Here is a 20,637-nt window from a genome sequence, read left to right as displayed (position 1 = left end):
TCCCGCTGATTTTGTAGTCTGCCACAAAAATTATAATTTAAACAACTTTACAGCTCAAATCATACAGAAGAATGAATGCAACTGCTTTTATAAAATTATAGCTTCACATGTCTGCCTTTAAACACTCCAAAAATGTGAAATAATTTTATGTGCTTATGAACATAATGCCACAAATGCTTTCGATTGATTTTAAGTATTGAATACAGAATATTCCTATGATTTAAGGGGCCGTCCACACAGGCTGCATTGTTTTTTTAAACCGTTGCGATGCATCTTGCTGTTTTTTCAGCATCTTATACTCCGAGCACCATATTTTTGCGACACCAAAAGATGGTCAACTTTAAAAACCTGTCCCAAGATGGCTGCATTCCATCTAGCTGTTTTTGAATGCAAGAATGTGTATTGTGTGAAAAGCCCCTAAGGAAGCAGTTCTACACACAAGTTTATACGTGTAAGCATCACAGTCCCGAATGCATATTAGTTTTCATTATTTCATTAGGCCAAAGCTTACCCTGCTTACTGGCTCTTTTAGGGCTGCTGGAGGAAGTGCTGAGCACCGTTTCTGCTTCATTCTCTGACACATTCAAACTCCACACAGATGACATGTCACTCATGGAGTCTTCCACCACCACAGACTGTAGGGAATGTAAGGTGTGTCATGAATAACATTTTCTCAGTCACTTACTTCGTATGATTTATTCAACAAGATGGGAATTAAAACCTTATTTATCTGTGCGTGCACTTCAGGAGCAGTTGGTAAAACAAGTTTGTTGTTGAAGTCAGCTCTCCACTCAGTTATACCGAGCAGGAGGCCCATCTGATGGAGTTTGTTCAGGTGACGTGTTTCTGAACGTGCGGCATCCAGGAGGAGGGTTTTAGATTTGGCTTGACCGAGCACTTTAGAGAGAGGCTCCAAAAACACCTGCAAAGTGTCATCAGAATAAAATCAAAAACACCAAAATATATAATACATTAATGTTGCTTTGTGTAGCTCTGAAAACTTAGAAAGAACCCATTAGTAGTGTTTTTTTAATGCCCATGATGACGACGACATCTACAGAGCATGCCAATATATACATAATACAATTTAATGAAAGCAAATAAAAAAAATACAAAAACACTTCTTGTACATAATGTTTACTTAAATTGACTACAGTAACGTTTATTATTGGACGATATCGATAATCTTGAAAATCATGTTAAATAATGAGCGTGCGCGTTTACATGCAAGGTCTTGCACTGGTCATGTAAACGCATGAAACGGATTTCCTTTATTGGTGTAAGGTCACAAATGGCTTTAGAGGTAGATTTTTGCCCATTACCCCGATTTCGCATTGCATGTAAACACCTTAACCGGTGTTAATACTGGCTTATCCAATGAATGAACGTGTTGTGCATATGCCTCTTCACGTCGATTATTTGGTGTACTGCTGTGCATGTATAAAGGCTCACTCAGCATGTTTACATGGACGTTCTAACACTGATGATGCTAAATAACCCGACAACAGGTGTGGTCATGTAAATGTATTAAAGGGATAGTTCACCCAAAATTGAAAATTCTCTCATCATACCCTCATACCATCCCAGATGTGTATGACTTTCTTTCTTCTGCTGAACCTAAATGAAGATTTTTAGAAGAATAGTTCAGCTCTGTAGGTCCATACAAAGTTCTGGCCATTCACTTGCATTGTATGGACCTACAGAGCTGAGATATTCTTCTAAAAATCTTTGTTTGTGTTCAGCAGAAGAAAGAAAGTTATACACAACTGGCATGGCATGAGGGAGTAAATGATGGGAGAATTTTTATTTTGGGGTGAACTATCACTTTTAAATTGTTTGTCTTTATCAGTGTAGGTCATAAACGGCTTAAAAATAAATGGATTGACATGGGTAGATTTTTGTCCATTAACCCGATTATGCATTGCATGTAAACACCTGCAAGCTCTCATAACAGAGTATGATAGCATCAGACTAGCACTGGACCCCTCTCCCAGCAAAGATATGGCCTCCTCTGCACGCTATCCAAACCTCAAAATAGGAAATGTCTAAATTACACTTGCTAATGGAATTTCTGCCACCATTTGGATTTTAATTCTCTATCAGGAATAGAGCACATCTCATTTGATATGAAATAAAAGGCTTTCTCTAATCAATTTAAAAAAAGAATAGAGTGAGGGAGCAGAAGAGCAGTTTCGCAGGCTGGCTCTCCACAGACTCCCCACCTCTTCCTTCTGTCTTCACTGAGCGTCTCATGTCTTTTTAGAAACAGATGGGGACATCAATACTTAATCTACTCACAGCCCTCCTTACAACTTGCCATCAGTGAATGTGAAGCTGTTCTTTGGCCTTGTTAAAACACATCCACTACAGCAAGCAATTAATGAACTGATCAAATGGAAAGTTTGACTTTTACTTCATTCTAATTCTTTGAACTTAATATGTGGGAGAAACTTTTACCAGAGTTTTCAAAAGTTTGTCTGTGTAAAAACATTGCCACTTTGTTAGCCAGTGTGTATTTACTTATTAACATATATTGATACACCGATATATCGTCCAAACCAATTCATTGGCAGATTTTTGGCCATTTAGACATTATTGCCATTGTCCAAAAACCATGCCCTCGGTATAATCCGATTCACAGATATTTGGAAATGTATAACGCAATATTAGTCAATAGATTTAGAGTAACTAAGTGTTTAGTGTAAATTCAGCAATTTTCTGTAAATCTAAATTTGCTACTAAATTAACTTGTATCGACAAAATATCACCATCGGGCCAATGAAAATTCCAATTTTGTCAACCACTAACAAAATATACATTCCTTATTCTATGTTACTCCTTACATGATGTGAGAGATACTACTGCAGCTGTTTTCCATATTGTGGTAGCAGATGTTTGAATGTAAGTACAGTATTTCTTTGCTTGAATATTTTTTAGGGTGTTTTTACAACTTTGTTTCAGTGGCATACACAAAAGTAAAGGCTTATAACATGACAAAAAAACAAAAACAAAGATGGTCAAGTGTTTGGTATCATTTTTAAGAAATACTGCTATATTTTATATACACTCACCTAAAGGATAATTAGGAACACCTGTTCAATTTCTCATTAATGCAATTATCTAATCAGCCAATCACATGGCAGTTGCTTCAATGCATTTAGGGGTGTGGTCCTGGTCAAGACAATCTCCTGAACTCCAAACTGAATGTCAGAATGGGAAAGAAAGGTGATTTAAGCAATTTTGAGCGTGGCATGGTTGTTGGTGCCAGACGGGCCGGTCTGAGTATTTCACAATCTGCTCAGTTACTGGGATTTTCACGCACAACCATTTCTAGGGTTTACAAAGAATGGTGTGAAAAGGAAAAACATCCAGTATCCGGCAGTCCTGTGGGCTGAAAATGCCTTGTTGATGCTAGAGGTCAGAGGAGAATGGGCCGACTGATTCAAGCTGATAGAAGAGCAACTTTGCCTGAAATAACCACTCGTTACAACCGAGGTATGCAGCAAAGCATTTGTGAAGCCACAACACGCACAACCTTGAGGCGGATGGGCTACAACAGCAGAAGACCCCACCGGGTACCACTCATCTCCACTACAAATAGGAAAAAGAGGCTACAATTTGCAAGAGCTCACCAAAATTGGACAGTTGAAGACTGGAAAAATGTTGCCTGGTCTGATGAGTCTCGATTTCTGTTGAGACATTCAGATGGTAGAGTCAGAATTTGGCGTAAACAGAATGAGAACATGGATCCATCATGTCTTGTTACCACTGTGCAGGATGGTGGTGGTGGTGTAATGGTGTGGGGGATGTTTTCTTGGCACACTTTAGGCCCCTTAGTGCCAATTGGGCATCGTTTAAATGCCACGGCCTACCTGAGCATTGTTTCTGACCATGTCCTTCCCTTTATGGCCACCATGTACCCATCCTCTGATGGCTACTTCCAGCAGGATAATGCACCATGTCACAAAGCTCGAATCATTTCAAATTGGTTTCTTGAACATGACAATGAGTTCACTGTACTAAAATGGCCCCCACATTCACCAGATCTCAACCCAATAGAGCATCTTTGGGATGTGGTGGAACGGGAGCTTCGTGCCCTGGATGTGCATCCCACAAATCTCCATCAACTGCAAGATGCTATCCTATCAATATGGGCCAACATTTCTAAAGAATGCTTTCAGCACCTTGTTGAATCAATGCCACGTAGAATTAAGGCAGTTCTGAAGGCGAAAGGGGTTCAAACACAGTATTAGTATGGTGTTCCTAATAATCCTTTAGGTGAGTGTATCTAGATTATGATAAATTCTGAGACTCTCAGCCTAAGAAACTGCTGAAAAATCACAAATAAACATGTGCCAAAAATGTACTTATTTTACATTATCTCAGGATGTAAATAAGGTAGCTACAAAACACAAAACCATTTTTTGTTCCCAATCATATCACCTGTAACTGAGTGAAAGTTTTTGTTGATATGACAAAGCAATCAAAAGGTATAGCATTACAAAAATATTATATCATAGAGTCCAAAAATGTCTCCAAACAAAATGGAGTTCTTAATGAATTATCCAAAGTATGCAAGTATTATGCGCATCCCTCTTCATGGTTAGACGTCAAAAGCAGAGAATAAATTGATTATATTTTAAACCTCATGTAAACACTGTTTTCTTGCTTTGTTTGATTTTATTTTTAAAAAGCTGATTTTTTTTTTAGGAGTTATCAATGTACATGTAAACGGGCTGCCTGTCTGACTAATCAGCCTGGGCGATATATCAGTCTATCACTGATAAACCAAACATGCACCAGCAAACATAATACAATATATGACCTCTCTTTGCACTTGATGAAAAAGGTTGCATTATTCTGGGAATTAAGAAACAGCACTGAAGGGGTTAGGAACTAATGATCTGACAGTAGAGTGATCATCTAACCTGCTGAAGAACATAGTCCTGCTAAATGATTCTTGGCAATGGTTGTCATGACAACAACCTATATCTAGCTGTATTTTCCCCTATGAGAGCCTTTGCTATTGCACACTTGTCTCCAAAAGCTAAAGTTTACTTTGACCTCAGAGCCATAATGGGAAATTATCTTTGCCTATTAACATTCGACTAATACTACTGATCTCCCACATGAGCTGTTACTTTGATGAAAACTGGTGACTTTCAGAATTTAATGAGGGGAATTTGATGACAGATTCATTCATTTTACTTAACAAATCAAGGAAAAGAGCTGCACTGCTCAGTACCTGCTGCAGGAGTTCCTTGCAGATTCTTGTAGGCATTTGTGTGATGCATTCAAGCACAAACCTAGCCACAGCACTGTACGAGTAGCCATCTTCCCCTGTCGTTATATCTGTATCCAACCAAGAATGCAAACAAGACATTTACTGTTATTAAAGGGATAGTTCACCCAAAAAAATGAAAATTCTGTCATAATTTTGTCTTTGGTGGAACACAACCGGAGATTTTAGGCATAATCTTTTTTCCATACAATGCCTAACATCTCCTTTTATGTTCCACATCAAACAGGTTTGGAACAAAATGAGAGAGTAATTGAACTACCCCTTTAATATTTATTAATCATCACAAACCTGTGTAAACTGTGTTTATGGATGGAGGAAAGCCAGTGAATTAAAGCTATTGTAGATAAACAAACCAGTTTACAAGAGTTTGGTTCAAAGTGACAAGGACAGTGACTAAAGTTAGCGAATAAATGATGAAGTGCGGTGACACTTGCGGTGCGAGAAGAGCACCACCTACCTTCCTGTGCAACCGCTACATTTAGTGCACTCTCCATGTGATTGGCCAGGAGCGCTGTGGGGGTGTTAGGTATCCCATCAGCCACCACAATGGAGACCAAGTGGCCAGCTGTGCTGACCGGGTCCAGAGCCTGTGCTGCTTTTGCGAAGTGTTTGTCCCCTGTCTCAGCAGTAACCCTCAGTAACACTCCAGGAATCACCTCAAGGGCGAGCAGTTCAGTCTTACCTGAATAAATAAAAGGCAATTTGAAGTGAGAACCCAAAGCACAGACTATTACTTTTTACCATTCAATCTTTCCAAGAGTCCTTAGAAAATTACTCTTTTTTTTTTTTTTTCACTGAAATCAACACTGTTTGTACAGAGAAGAGCCAATTAAATAGCGATCTAAAAATGGCTATATGAATCCTTAGATGTGCCCCTCTCTTATCGGTTTACTATTTTCTACCAATTTCCAAACCTAAATGGCTTGGAACAAAAAAAGGTTCACTCTGATCTTTCACATTCAACCCAAGCATAGAGTATCAAGGGCAGTTTAGCTCAAAAAAGCACCATCAAATTAGCCCATATGACTTGTGTGTTATATTCTAAATGTTTTCTGAAGCCATACTATAGATTTGTGGGAGGAACAGATCATAATTTAAGTAAACTTTTATGAATTCTTGCCCTCCAGCATAGCAAAGTAGCATAGCGAGTTCAGTTACGAGACACAAGAAAACCAATGGCTTTTCCAAATCTGGCGGAATGCATCAATTTTATATCCGTGCATGCATCATTTAGATTTGAGAGCTTCTGCAGAGAAAAAGTCTATCAGTGAATAACAACATTCAGTGTGTTCATCACACAAAGCTTTCATAAGTCATCAGAAAAAGTTAAATGAAAAGTGGACAACTTTTTTTTTGTCCTTTTTGGAGCTTGACAGTCCCTGGTCACTGTATGCTTTTTTGTATGCAAAAGAGCAACATGAACATTCTTCGAAACATCTCCTCTCCACAAAAGAAAGAAAGTCATACAGGTTTTAGAAAGAACATGAGGGTGAGTAAATGACTTTAACATCCCTTTAAGAGGCATGATTGACATGTTTCTTTCAGTGACCTACCACAGTACTTGTCGATGAAGTCTTTGAGAGGGCCATGGTTGGGCTGAAACACCAGCTCCCACTGACTCCACTCCCCCAGTTCCTGCAGCAGAGGAACTGACAGCAGACTCGCCAGTGCTTGGTCACGGCTCACCTCTCCCAGCAAACCCACTGTATCTGCGACACACTCACTGAGATCACACAAACACACATGAAGTGTCCAGGATCAAACAACCTTCATTTTAACAATCAAATCACCTTTATAGGTCAAAGGTTTCAACAGCATTCTCACACCTTTTGACCAATGAATTTCCAATTAAATGACTTTAATTGAAAGTCCTTTTTCTCTCCGTTTTGGCCTTCCGTCCACACTGAGACTGTGAATTTGTCTGCGAAAATTTAGCTTTTTAAAAAAAAAACGCACTCCAAAGTGGATAAATTTGATATGTCGTTTTTGCGTTGTAGTGTGGACTGTGAAAACAGATGCTTTGGAAAACGATGACGCAATTTTAGTCATGTGATCTATCCAACCAAAACAATCAAGATGACTGTATCAGCACTGTTGTGCCTGATACTCACTTTGATAGCGTTGTTAAAAAATCAAAGTCACTTTGTACAACCTTCACATTGCATTCCTTCAAAGGCGAAGGGAAGTTTACTCGGAATTGGTGTCAGGCAACGGAACACGAGGACAATTGCGTTTCAGACCGTACACATGCAGTGGGGATTTTCTGCATGCGCAGTGATACGATTTAAGCATTTTCATACATTTCAGTGTGGACGAGCGACTTTTGGAAAACACTTGAAAACGTTAGTGTGGACGGAGAACGTTTTGAAACGAAAATGCCATTTTCAAATGTATCCGGATTGATGTAGATGTACCCTTAGACTTTGGGAAACGTTTAATTTTACTTGAATTGGTGCCATTTTAGTGCATTTATATCTTTATACAGTGGAAGGCTTTGTTTGGAAAATGTCAATAAAGCATTATTTTAACATTATATACTATATATATATATATATTTGGAATCTGCGATTAATCACAATTAAATAAAAACACAAATGTGATTTTTTTTTTTAATCGACAGACAGCACTAACCTGATGAAATATTTTACAGTGGAGCAAGAAAAAACTAGATAAATGTATAATCACTTTAGAAATTTCAATGACTTTGCTAGGTCTGGGAAATGGAGGAGACCGATATCTCTGTTTTACCGATTAATCTGTGCTGATAGTTGCTTTACGTAAATGTCTGTTATTGGCAAAAGTCTATGCTGATAGTTGCTGTATATATATATATATATATATATATATTATATATATAATTTTATTTCCTCTGTGGCCAGCACTGATGGATTCTACAATTAAAACAGCTCGATTCTACAGTATAACAACGGCCTCTAGAAATAAAAGAAAACAAATCCCTGACAATTTGTGGGGATTTGCTGTCTCTAAATCTGTCACCTTTGACAATTTTCATCCATATTTTTATCCTCACTTCAATGCATATTTTGTTATTTTGATTAGATAATCAAGTGTTCAAAATTGAAGCAACAGAATAATAACAATAATAACAAACCTTATTCCTCATTAAACCTCATCTGGTGAAATATATAGGCTATAAAATGCTAAATTTGGTAAATACTTTTTAACAGAGCCAACTCTCTGCAATTACAAAATAAGAGTCCCGTGTGTTTTGTGTTTATTTACAGATAAATGTTCTGCGTTACGCACCAAATCTTAATTTTTTTTCTGGTTATTATTGGGATTTTGGTTGAACAATAAGCTGCATCTGGGCTTTTATTCAGTATGGACTTTTGTAGCCTCTGTGTCTCTGCCCTTCATAGTAAGGAAAGACTAAATTTATTTTTTTTTACATTCTATTAATCAATTTTAAAAACTATTGGCCGATTAATGGGTTAACTGTCTTTTCTGCCACCTTAGTTATCTGTCTCGGTAAATCTGTCAACCTTTAATGGAAAACATGACTATTCACTAATATTTCCAGGTTTTCCATGACCGTGAGAACTCTGTTCCATGTATTGTGGTGAGAGTGATTAGTACTTCATGAAAAGTAGAGATTGCCTCACCCTGAACTGAGAGGGAGCAGAGGACACTCGTAGCGTACCACACTGGTAATAGCATCTCCGCTAAGTTCTTTTTGGCGCTGGGTGCAATTCACAAGAAATGTGAGGGGACCATGACCAAGCTCTCGGCTGTCTCTTATCCTGTAATGATTTCTCAGAGCAGCTTCAATGAATGGCAGCTAATCCAAGAACAAGAACAAGAACAAAGGAAAGAAATCTATGTCAAGCCAATTCCCACCAATATTGGACTTGTATTTTTTTGCAATTAATCTATTTGAAGATAAGCACACTTGTTTGTTATTCTGTGCATGATCAATGTTTCTGTAAACAGGAGGCTGTATTATAACCAGATATTAATCCGGAGTCAGGAATAGTCTTACTGTGCATAGATGCTTTGACACATAAGATCCACATACAAGCTGGCATCATAAACTCACTCTGCTGACATCTCCATCCCCACACTGTTTAATGAATTCAAACACATCCTGTCTGCAAGGTCTGAAGCCATGCATTCCGGTGTCCTGGCTGTCAACAGAGATAGCGCCCCCTGCTGCCTCCTGTAGGACCTACAGGAAGAGTATGACTGTATGTTACAACAGACAAGTCAAGAAAAAAAACAGTGTTGGTGAAAATGAGATGCGAGTAGGAGAAAACACCTTTTTGTTTTTAAATATGAAATCAAAGAAAGTTCCTTGACGTAGCTGAGTGAAGTCTTTGAACCTAAAGTGCTCAGCGATTTTCTTTTCCAGCATGCGAAGGTAAGCCAATGTAGGCGTGGTTTTGAAGTTAGAGACACAATCCTGAAAGTAGTTCTTGACCTCAGCTGTGCAAAAAAAGGACCAAAAGATAACAAGCTTTTAATACTTTACCTCAGCAGCAAGATTTTACACAACAGGCATTAAAGTATACTGTTGAAACTTGAAAATGTGACAAAACAGAACACAGATATTTATTATACACACAACCTGTCAAATAAAAACCTAGTAGGAAAATAGTGTATAGTGAAAATAATGTACAGCCTTATTCACACAAATAGCAATGCAACAAAGCGACGTAAATCACACAAAGAGTGACATGAATTTTTGTCAGCCTCTGAACGAAAGCAAACAAGGTGTTAAAAAACAAAACAAAACAATATAAACCAATGGATACCTAGGAGTGCAAAACTTTGCCCTGCAACAAATTTAGTTTTATACACTTAAAAGACATTTAAGCGTTTAGGTCATGTATCTGGAATCAGCCTTTCAAAAAAACATCCAGCTTCCACTGTAGTGTGGAAAAATAACTTGGGAATCAAATCTCTTTGTCACATCACCCTACCTGTAGATTTGAAGAGATAGAAAGCTACAAGCTAAAATCAGATAATTGTCAAAGTTATCACCTTCAGTGGGGAGTGTGATACTCTCTTCCGCAGCTTGCTTTGCCTCTGCTTTTTTCTGAGGTTTTTCTTTAGCTACCAGGTCCTGGGGGGCTTCCAAGGAGCCACAGCATATGGCAAGCTGGAATAAGGCTCTAGCCAGCCTGTCTCTTTGTATACATGTCAGGAATGTCTGAACCGTCTGTGGACAAAACAATGGTTTATATAAGCAACATCGTATGTGAATAAATATGCTTATAAACATGACTTCTGTTCAATTCTGGTGCTCCCTCATCTAGCTGTTTTTAACTCGAGCACACGTCCCATGTGAACAGCCCTTTATGACATAACTGTTGATTAAACTGGATACATTTGAAATAAAGGATTTATTCAATGCTCTCATTAAAATTCAATTAAGCAAATTTAGAGCAGACGTGGCATTAACACTTTGGGTTATTTCTGGTGGTACATTTCTTTGACAACCACATTTTAATCCCTAAAATGTGCGACTGGTGGACCAAAACAAATCAATGTTGATGACGCAAGTAGCAATGGTAAATGACATTTCTGAATGGGATTAGCAGATGATGAGCGTGACATCATATTAACGAAGAGAGCAGCCAGTAGGTTTAGTTTCCTCTCGTTCTTCCACCTGCCCCCTCCTTACATCCTTAAACAGTAGCTGAAAATAATTACCAATGGAATTACCAAGAATTTACATGAAATATATTTATATGATATTTCCAATAAGCAACACAATTTGACGTATCATTCATGTCCACGGCACAAAAGTTTCAGGACAAGATATTTTTGAAAACCTCAAAGCCTTAGTAAAATGTTGCTCACCTTGGTCATAGTTTTACTAAAGATGCCTTCAGAATTTATGAAGACTTCCAGGACTGCGTCAGAAGCGGTAAGATTTGCGTATTTTTTCCTGAGCTCAGAGCAGCCTGTCTGGGAGAAGAGCACAGCTCCTTGGGCTGGTTCTAGAAGGTTCTTCTTGATCTTAAACATTCTGGCATCCACCTCCTCCTGAATCTCCTTCTGAATGGCTTCTTTGGCTTTATCCATGCAGATATACTCGGAAGTTGTTGCCTTAAACAAAGTCTAAGAATACAGCATGGAAAAACCATTATAACAGACCTTAGTCAGAGTGGACAGTATATTTAATTTGACAAAAACGAGGATGTGAAGGATATAAGTAGAGTCTACATTGTACTGTCTCAGGCTATGCCCACACTAATACATTTCTGATTGAAAAAACATTATTTTGCTCATCCATGGAACACTGTTTTCCTCCACCGAAAACAGAGACTTTCAAAAATGCTCTCTAGTACATTTACATTTATGCATTTAGCAGACACTTACAGTGCACTCAAGGTATTCATTTTTTTATCAGTTTGTGTGTTCACTGGGAATTGAACCCATGACCCTGGTGTTGCTAGCACCATGCTCTACCAGTTGAGCTACAGGAATCCTAGTATCAAATAATTTGGATAATTTTGTGCTGCACACACTGGCTCTACTCCTGCCAACAAGACAAATAAACAGTTTAGAACAATCGCTTCAACATGCCCAGTGTAGACAGCCTCTTAGTGTTACTACATAAAACAAAATGATACATTTGAGTAAGGGTGATGATGTCTAGATAGAGAAGTCTAATAATTTATGTTAGTACATGCCACAGTGTTGTTTCCACCTATTTCTCTTCAGTGCTGTTTATAATATTGAGGCTGTGTAGCCGTTTGAGATGTTTTACTTCCTTCAAAGTGCTGTAGAACAATCTGTGCAATATTTTTAATGGGTTGCATACGTTTTGTGATCTGCGCTGCAATAGCTTCAGCAGCCCAACATTCACAGAATTTTAAATGCAGGAAAAACCCTGAAAACATCACCCACCAAAGTGGCTAGAGTTACCAGCCACTGCCGATTTCTACCTGTATTTGGCAGGTGGGTTGGTGTTAATGTCAAGCCCTGACTACATGGTAACGCTAATGGCGAATCTTACCGAAATGGGCAGCCCAAGACTCTGGATCCTGATTCCAAGTTCATATGGTGACTCACAGCTGTACTGATCTGCAAGGTGCTTCAGGAATTCAGGAAGGTCAACTCTAGGTGTCCTGCATTTTTTCCTGAACATTCGGAGACTCTACAGTGAGAATACCATAGTGTAAAAAGAGAAAGAGTGAGAACTTGTTTCCTTCATGTCAACATTTGAAGAAATGTGTGTAGATTGTTTGTGTCATGAGTTGATTAAGTTGACAGCCAGTGGCTACCTTGTGCCAAGCTGACTCACCCTCAGAATGTCCACAGTTTCAATCTGATGCACATCATCATCTTTAGTATTTACATCTATTAGGAACAAGCGGTGAATAAGAGGGATCTTGCAGAGAGGACCCAAGTGGAGTTCTTCAAATCGCTTCTTGTTCTTCAGGTTGGCCAAACTCTGACCCAGTTCGTAAAGTGTGCACACTGAAGATACTGCTTCCACTGACTGAAATAGAAACAATGACAAAATCACATTAGAATAATTAAAAGTGGAGGTGCTTCTCTAAATCTACAGTGACTTCAATCTTCACTGGAATCAAAAACATTACTAAACGTTTAAGCCTGCGTGGTGTGAGAAAATGTATTAGGTACATAAACTTGCTCCAGGACTTTTGTTAAACTCTTCTTACTGCAATGAACATGTTGATCTCTTTAATGGTACGCTGAAGTTCCTGCACTGCAGGCAGATGCCTACGAGGGTCAATCTTCAAATCTTGTATGGAGGACACTTGTAAAAGTGAGCATACTCTGTTTATCACCTGGAATATAAAAAATTAAGTCAGGGCTTTAACATCATAATGAGCCAAAAATAGGTTTAGTATGCTATTTTACAAGAGACTGACCCTGTCAGTAGTCACATGCTCTCCCTCGGCTGCAAGGGCTCTTATAACGTCCTCCACCAAACTGTTCACATCACTTGAGCTCGTGGCTTTCTGCCGTCTTCTAACGGTGTCTTCCACATTCAGCAAGGCTTCTGCTGACCTCATGTTGGCACCATGTATCTCCCTCACCTGGCTATAGAAGGGCTCATGGAAGACTGGGCCCCTACCCTCCTTCGACTTCTCATCTTTGGACAGTTTGGGAAGAGCTGGGAAGTCCCTGATGGACGGATTACCAGGGGTTGCATTGAGGGAGATGGAGAAATTTGAAAATTGCAACAAAGGGGACCCTGTCTTGGACCGGACCACTTGTTTATTAACCCCAATGGGTGTGGGTTTGGGCTGCACCATCTTTGGATCCTCTGTGATATTCTGTGGTGGTGCTACAAGAGCAAGTCGACAAGGTGTTTTTAAAGATTTGAAAACAGGGTGAGGTGTATTTATTAAAAACAAATGATACATTATTATTTCTTACCAGCAAGCCACTTTGTTCCTGCTTGTGTCATTTCACTGCCTTTTTGAGCGGAGTCAACTCCAAAACAGACTGGAGGGATTGTTCGCAGGGTTGGACTCGCAGCTGTTCGTCCTTTCTTCGCAGTTATTGGGAATGGAAGTATTGGTTCTTTATCTACAATTATTGGGACAGGTGTTGATACTTTCTTTACAGTTATTGGGAATGGAAGTATTGGTTCTTTATCTACAATTATTGGGGCAGGTGTTGATACTTTCTTTACAGTTATTGGGATTGCAGATGTCGTTTTTTTCTTTACAGATGTTCTGTTTGCAGGTGCTCCTCTATATTTCTTGTGGAAGACTTTCTCATGCTCCACCAATAGGACATCTTTCAAAGAATCAATGAAGGAGGCGATTGAAAGGAAACCGTGATCTGACACCGTCAGGTTCCTCCGGTACTTTTGACTAAAGAATGTAGACAACTTCTTGAGAGGAATGCCCTTTGGATATTCTTGAACCAGCTCCACAATGTCCTTAAAATCTGATGCTAAGGAAATCATAAAATTATAAACAAGGAACATGAGAGAGTGATAACAAGAAGAACATTTTTTTTTACTTTCTAAACGTGAGCCGTTTCAGCTGACAAATCATTACCTGTAGATGTTGAAGCTTCAAGCTCAGCTTTTCTGAAGTAGATTTGACCATCTTCTACCTGTAGCTCTGTACTGAGAGAGTCAATGAAAGCTGATATTGAGGGAAACCCCAGCTCTGTCTTTTTTAGAGGTCTGTTGTATGCCCGGTTGAAAAATACTGATATTTTAGAAAGAGGAATACCATCATGGAAGCTTTTTACCAACTCCACAACCTCAGTACATGTTTTTTCAAATTGTGCATCTGCAAAATATGTGACAGCACAGTCATTCATCTTGAAAAATTATCTGATAATGTTATGCATTTGAAGCTGCTTTTCCTGACAGTTCTTAAGCCATGTCCCAGATAAAATTATACTCTAACTGGTGATTCACCATTGAGACTCCTACTAGGTTAAATCTGTTTGGGAAATCATAATTCACATAACAGTAGTTAACTAGTTCCATAAGTATCAATTACAATTTCTTCCAGTAACTCACACCAAGTGAAATTTTGATCCAGAGTTGACAAATCCTGTGAAATCATTACCTGTCAGAAAAGCACTGCAGGTCCTGTGAAAGATCACACCATCTTCCACCCACAGGTCTTCGCTAAGAGACGCCACAAACCTTTTTATCGAGGGGAACCCTAGTTCAGCTGGGAAAAGTTCCTGTTTGTACCTCTGAGCAAAGATCTCTGCTATCTTATTAAGAGGAACTCCATCAGGGTGCTTTTTCACTATTTTGATAACTTTCTGACAAATTGCATTCTTAGGACTGTCATCCATGTTTATGCCTGTAAACACAGAATTAACATTATTCAGAGTAATATTTTTATACCGAATTTATCTTTACAAAATTAAGATACAAAATGTATCTTGACAAAGTCTAAAATGTGATCAAAAAAGGTATTCTTCATCTCCCCAATGAGTAAAAATGTTCATCAAAACAAATTCCAATTTCTCTTTAAGTGAAGAAAGCCTATTCTTAATACAGTATACAACAACACAAAATTGAACACATAATAAATGACAATGCAGAATATTAGTGCCAATCTTCCGCAAATTACACTTGTAACTAATTTTATAATAGATGTGTTTACAAGCTGTTTCACAAAACAACTACATGAAGTACATGTTGTTCATTAGTATTACTCATTGCTTACAAATGAAAATTACTGCAACTTGAACACTACGTTAACTCTGACTAAATTAAAATAAAACAATTTTAAATATAAAGAACACCGTATGGACTTTCTATAAACAGATTAATAGACAGATAATAAACATTGTAGGTCTCACCAAGTGTATGCACTCAAAGACAACTATACAAAAGGAATGACAAATATGATTGTGTGACGTTAAATACTAGTCTCCTCCCTTCATCATAAACCAATAAACATGCACTGCACCACGAGAAAGAAAACTGAAGTGAGATTGAACAACGCAGATAAAAAGAAACCATCTCAATAAAGAACTGTTTAAATCGTTATCCTACCTTTTTGAACAGACAATGTTAAAAAAAAGCCTATAATGCTTTCAGGCTTTATCGGGATATAGCAACCATATCATCACAGTGAGCATAAAATGTGTTTAGAGGAGTGACTGAGGAGGGCATGAGCGACACCCTTAGGTTTCGTTTTCCTGCTCACTCTCTCAGCTGATCTAATACTCTCTGTTCTTAGGGAAGTCACGTGACTTGGAGTCTGTTCAGTGGCCAGCTGGAGCTAGTGTTGACATGCTTACATTTCCTGAAATATGATACTTAAACTGGCTTGCCAAGTGAATGTCTAACATTAAGGTGGTATAAGGAAAATGACAAGATCATACGACTGCTGATTACAAGCTGATCACATATTGATAAACTGGCTGACAAGCACTCAATGAGAACTTATGCCGCTCACTATGCAACTGTTAACAACACAATGGTAAATTATTTTCCTTTTTGTATATATTTAATCTGTCATTTAGTAGACATATTTATTTTAAATAATTTACATTTGGGTGACTCTCACGAAACCTGTCAAGTAAATGTCCTGATCCTGTTTCACTTCAAAATGAAAAGAAACTAATCATATAGAAAATGAACCTGTTTTTCATCCACACACACATTATATATATATATATATATATATAAATGAGATGCACGAAATTTAATGTGCATATTACAATATGCATATAGCAAGGGGATAATGGAATGATTTGAATACAGCAACGTTCAAGGTAAAGCTGATAGCAAAGAATATATTGGGGCATGCAGTTGTCACTTGGTGTGTGTAGGCGCTGATCCCATGAGTGCTGCTCCAGGGTTGGAGATATTCCCCATTCAATTTCTTCATTGTCATTTCAACATAAACATACTGGGCGATTACATGAGAGAAGAGACGTTTCAGTAAATTGTACTGTACCCTCGTGTGACCCCGCGTCCACATACGTGGAAGCCGTATTTTTGCTTCGCTATATGTAATGCATAATTTTATTTAAACAGACTGATCTCAGTTCAGGACACTTTGCGCTGTCAGTAAAGGGTTAAACTTTTGACATACAAAATAATGTGACAAACAACATGGCGCCGATTACAGCAGAGTTTGAACACCAACAAAACTACAGGTAAGAAACCTAATAAAGTTTTTACAATGAACCCTGTTTTGAGTTGAAAGATTAGAAACTTTCTAATCTTGGATGAAGATTAGTTTCATCCAATATGGCCATTTTAAAAAATTTGAGAGATTTATTGCTGAACACCATTCTGCTAAACATAATTTATGCTAATGGGTTTACATTAGAAATCCTATATTTACTGTGCATTATCACAATGAGATTTATGAGATGTTTATGAGGATTTATATGAAGTTAGGATGAAAATAATGTTCATTTGGAACTGTTCTGAGACCAGTGAAGACAGAGACCACATTGACATTAAGTCATTTACTAAACAGGGAGCAAGGGTGAAACCTAGTTTCCTATGAAATCACGTGCATTCAATACAATCTTCCTATCAAAAGTTCAGTTTCAGGCTGCAGATAATGTTTGGATCACTCAACATGGTTGGCAGACATGAGACAATGATAAGCAGTATTTAGATTTAGAATTTATAATGTTTAATTTTATTTTAACATGGTTGACAGTGATTGGACAATGATTACTTGTATCAGTATTAATTATGCTAATTACTGATTGGTAAAATGCTTCAGCACTGGCTATCACTTGTTTGAACAAAGAGAGAGATTTTGTTGCCGTAGCAGAAAAAACATTGTAACAAAACTCAAATCAAGTCAAATAATTTTTATTTTTGTATTTTTTTTTATTTGTGCTTTTCCCAATACACATCTTTCCAAAGCAGCTTTACAGAAAATCAGCTATAATGCCTGTATATTCTCAAAAACATGAAAAACCAACAGTCCTCTGATAAGAAAAATCGGACTTTCTATAGCTTGATATTATTTAAAATTTCACAACTTGTCCCTCTCTCCACATATGTGAATATCAATTATTAGGAAATCTATTTGCTAATAAAAAAAAAAAAATTATGTTTAGGCTACTTGTTACAAATCAAAAATTGAAGTGGAAAATGCACACAGCAGTCACGCTTGGATCTCAGGTGGATATCTTTCAACATACTCCATAATGTTCAGTTTTGTTTTTATTTGTGCTACAAGTTGGAGAGAGAGAGAACATTGTGCCCCACACTATTTGAATAGGCAGCTACTGCAATGCGTCACATGCACCATTAAAGAGCATGAATAAATACATATATTTTTTTACATTTCGAGATGTCACAATTTTTTCTCCAAAAAACTACTTCGGACTCACATTTGATGACACATTTTGTGCATATGCAGCTTTACTGGTGCTGTCCTGTGCGTTCACTTTCCAATGTGTGTCCAGATGATTATGAGACCAGAAACCGGAATACAAACTCAAACTTGGCTTGTTTTTTTTCTGCTGTGGTCAATGTGGATATATCAAAGGATGGGTTTCAATTCATGTATTTTTCCATAAAATGATTCCTCTTAGTCTTAAGTTCAGTGACTGATTGTCCTTTTTTATTCCAATAAATTTCAGTTTATTTGGACGGGGGGGGGGGGTCGATGTTCTGCACACTTGGATTACATCACACACACACACTGTTGCAATCACAATTATTCAACCCCCCTGACCAGTAATACATTCTGGTGATATGAATTCAAACACATCAACTAAAACCTCAGTAAACAGTCAAAGTACGTTTTTAATACACATTTGAGTGATTTTAAGATTTATTTTTTTTTAAAGAAAAAAATAAAAGTCATGTCAAAATTATTTAACCCCCAAAGTCTATCATTGGGCCAATTAAGGACATTCCACAACCTATTCCTGAACCAGTTTTTGGACATCTTGGATGCATCCTTGGTTTTACTGTCTTGCTGGAAAGTCCAGTGATCACTGAGCTTCAATTTACACACTGAAGGCATCAAAAATTTGAAGGAATCCATGACGTCAGGATAGCCATTTCCTGCAGCCGCAAAACACCCCATAACAGGACTGATCCACCTCCATGCTTGACTGTGGGGATGGTGTCGTTCTTGTCATCACCTTGTAATCTTAATCCAGACATACTGCTGACCCATGGGTCTAAAACTCATTTTCAGTATAGTGTCATACGTCCATAAATCCTTCTTCCAGGACTCCACAGGTCTGAATAATTTTGATTGCAACTGCATGTATATACTGTATATATATATATATATATGTATTGGTTAAAATGACATTTCTTGACAGGTTTTGTGAGAATCATCCAGTTAGTAGTCAATCAATGTTTTTCAGGGGCCAATGCCAATATCTAGACAGCACATTATTTACTTAATATTTACTTTAAATTCACTGAAAAATATTTTGAAAATCATAAATGTGCATTATGATTTGAGATGCATGCTAGATTTTTGGAATGGACACAAGGAAAACTACTATTACTTGTAATCAGACTAGCAGACACATTGTCTCAAAACTCTTATCTATAAAACAGCATTAAACAAGGAAGGTTTTCAGTTCATACCTTGATCCATGAGAGACTGAAGCGGAACTGGGTTTACTGGTTTGATCATGTTTTTATTGTAAATCCTTTCCACACGCAATTGGTCACCAAGCTCCTCAAAAAGCTCTTGAAGGCCTGCCAAACCATAACTGCTCAAGGGTCCAAACCTCTTGCCATAGACTCTTCTGTACATATAGGTTAACCTGGACACCTCTACCCCCTCTGGGAAGGTCTGTATAAGGCTTACAACCTCCTCTTTTAATGTTTGCAGCGAGGTGCCTGATAAAGCAAAATTTCATGATCAACAGCTACATTTTGCTTGAGAATTCTCCTTGAAAGGACAAAATCAGACCAGTACTTTCAGCTTGTTACAAAAGTGTACTTTGATTTTACTATTGTAGCAACTATGGAATTTTTTTCTATTACACATGGTAGCTAGAACCGTCTCAAATTCTTCAGATATAGTTACACTGATCAGGTCCTTAAAAAGCCACAGTTTGACATGTGGTTACTACAGTCTTACTACAAATACCAGATTAACTATGGTTACAATGCAAGAACTATGATAAATATTTATTATAGATTTTAGAGTAAGTGAGATATAAGCAGCATGTAAAGTGAAGTGTAAAGCCTTGATTATACTTTCGCCTGGCACCACAAAGCGAGCCTCTGCTGACTGCGCGACGCACCTCTGCAAATTTGACGCGTTGCCGTTGTAATATTCTATGAAACGACAGGGGGCGGTCGAAGAAAACGTATTCTGAATCAGTGGGAAGAAAAGTGAGAATAAGTGGTTTTCCATAAAAAACAACAATGGCGTCCCGCATGCATTTGCTTGATTTGGATGGTGGATCATTATTTTAATTGATCTATGTGTCCATTTTTTGTGCTTTTAAGCATTTAGTATTGATTTACATTTATAAAAACCGTGACTTTTTTTTTTAAATAAAGCATCAAACTTCTGTATACGTTTGTTTTTATTTAATATCTCCTAAAGGCACCAGACATTTCCTTGTATTTTATACCTTAAAGGGTAACTAAACACCTGCTCAGAGTCTGACTCCACCCACTAGAAATATTTGAAAATGCTGGAAAAGTGGGCAGACCACGGCGGGGATAGAGGGAACGAACCGAGTGCGGGGCGGGGCGGGGCGGGGGGGGGGTGGTGGGGGTCACCTGATACTCGTAGTGACGGATTAATTGACAGCTGTTGTCAGACTCTATGTTATTATTATTCCTCAAACGGTCGCAAGACGACATGTACATGAATCTGGCGTGGTGAGCTGGAACCTGCTTACGTCAGCTGTCACCGCTTACGTCACGAAGTACCGCAACA

The 20,637-nt window shown here is 38.0% G+C and overlaps 1 protein-coding gene across 2 annotated transcripts in view; it reads right to left on the bottom strand.

Moving 5' to 3' along the window:
* Nucleotides 1-20,637, bottom strand: part of wu:fj29h11 (uncharacterized) — a 57,819-nt gene that overhangs the window by 35,220 nt on the left and 1,962 nt on the right. The window contains exons 2-19 of one of the 2 annotated variants that reach the window (XM_052102441.1): nucleotides 19,323-19,580; nucleotides 14,839-15,084; nucleotides 14,314-14,553; nucleotides 13,682-14,206; nucleotides 13,171-13,589; nucleotides 12,958-13,086; nucleotides 12,576-12,773; nucleotides 12,288-12,428; nucleotides 11,126-11,386; nucleotides 10,304-10,481; nucleotides 9,579-9,745; nucleotides 9,360-9,488; nucleotides 8,926-9,101; nucleotides 6,856-7,025; nucleotides 5,760-5,984; nucleotides 5,246-5,352; nucleotides 722-922; nucleotides 512-635 (exon numbers count right to left, since the gene is read on the bottom strand). In XM_052102441.1, the coding sequence (XP_051958401.1) occupies nucleotides 512-635; nucleotides 722-922; nucleotides 5,246-5,352; nucleotides 5,760-5,984; nucleotides 6,856-7,025; nucleotides 8,926-9,101; nucleotides 9,360-9,488; nucleotides 9,579-9,745; nucleotides 10,304-10,481; nucleotides 11,126-11,386; nucleotides 12,288-12,428; nucleotides 12,576-12,773; nucleotides 12,958-13,086; nucleotides 13,171-13,589; nucleotides 13,682-14,206; nucleotides 14,314-14,553; nucleotides 14,839-15,084; nucleotides 19,323-19,580 (3,894 nt within the window). Of the gene's footprint in view, nucleotides 1-511; nucleotides 636-721; nucleotides 923-5,245; nucleotides 5,353-5,759; nucleotides 5,985-6,855; nucleotides 7,026-8,925; nucleotides 9,102-9,359; nucleotides 9,489-9,578; nucleotides 9,746-10,303; nucleotides 10,482-11,125; nucleotides 11,387-12,287; nucleotides 12,429-12,575; nucleotides 12,774-12,957; nucleotides 13,087-13,170; nucleotides 13,590-13,681; nucleotides 14,207-14,313; nucleotides 14,554-14,838; nucleotides 15,085-15,785; nucleotides 15,921-19,322; nucleotides 19,581-20,637 lie in introns of those variants that run through there. The other variant, XM_052102442.1, reaches the window with a different exon arrangement.

This window comes from Xyrauchen texanus, chromosome 33, assembly GCF_025860055.1.
Source record: "Xyrauchen texanus isolate HMW12.3.18 chromosome 33, RBS_HiC_50CHRs, whole genome shotgun sequence".
Taxonomy (NCBI): domain Eukaryota; kingdom Metazoa; phylum Chordata; class Actinopteri; order Cypriniformes; family Catostomidae; genus Xyrauchen; species Xyrauchen texanus.
The sequence above is the reverse complement of the archived record's forward strand: the minus strand, read 5'-3'. Positions and strand labels throughout refer to the sequence as shown.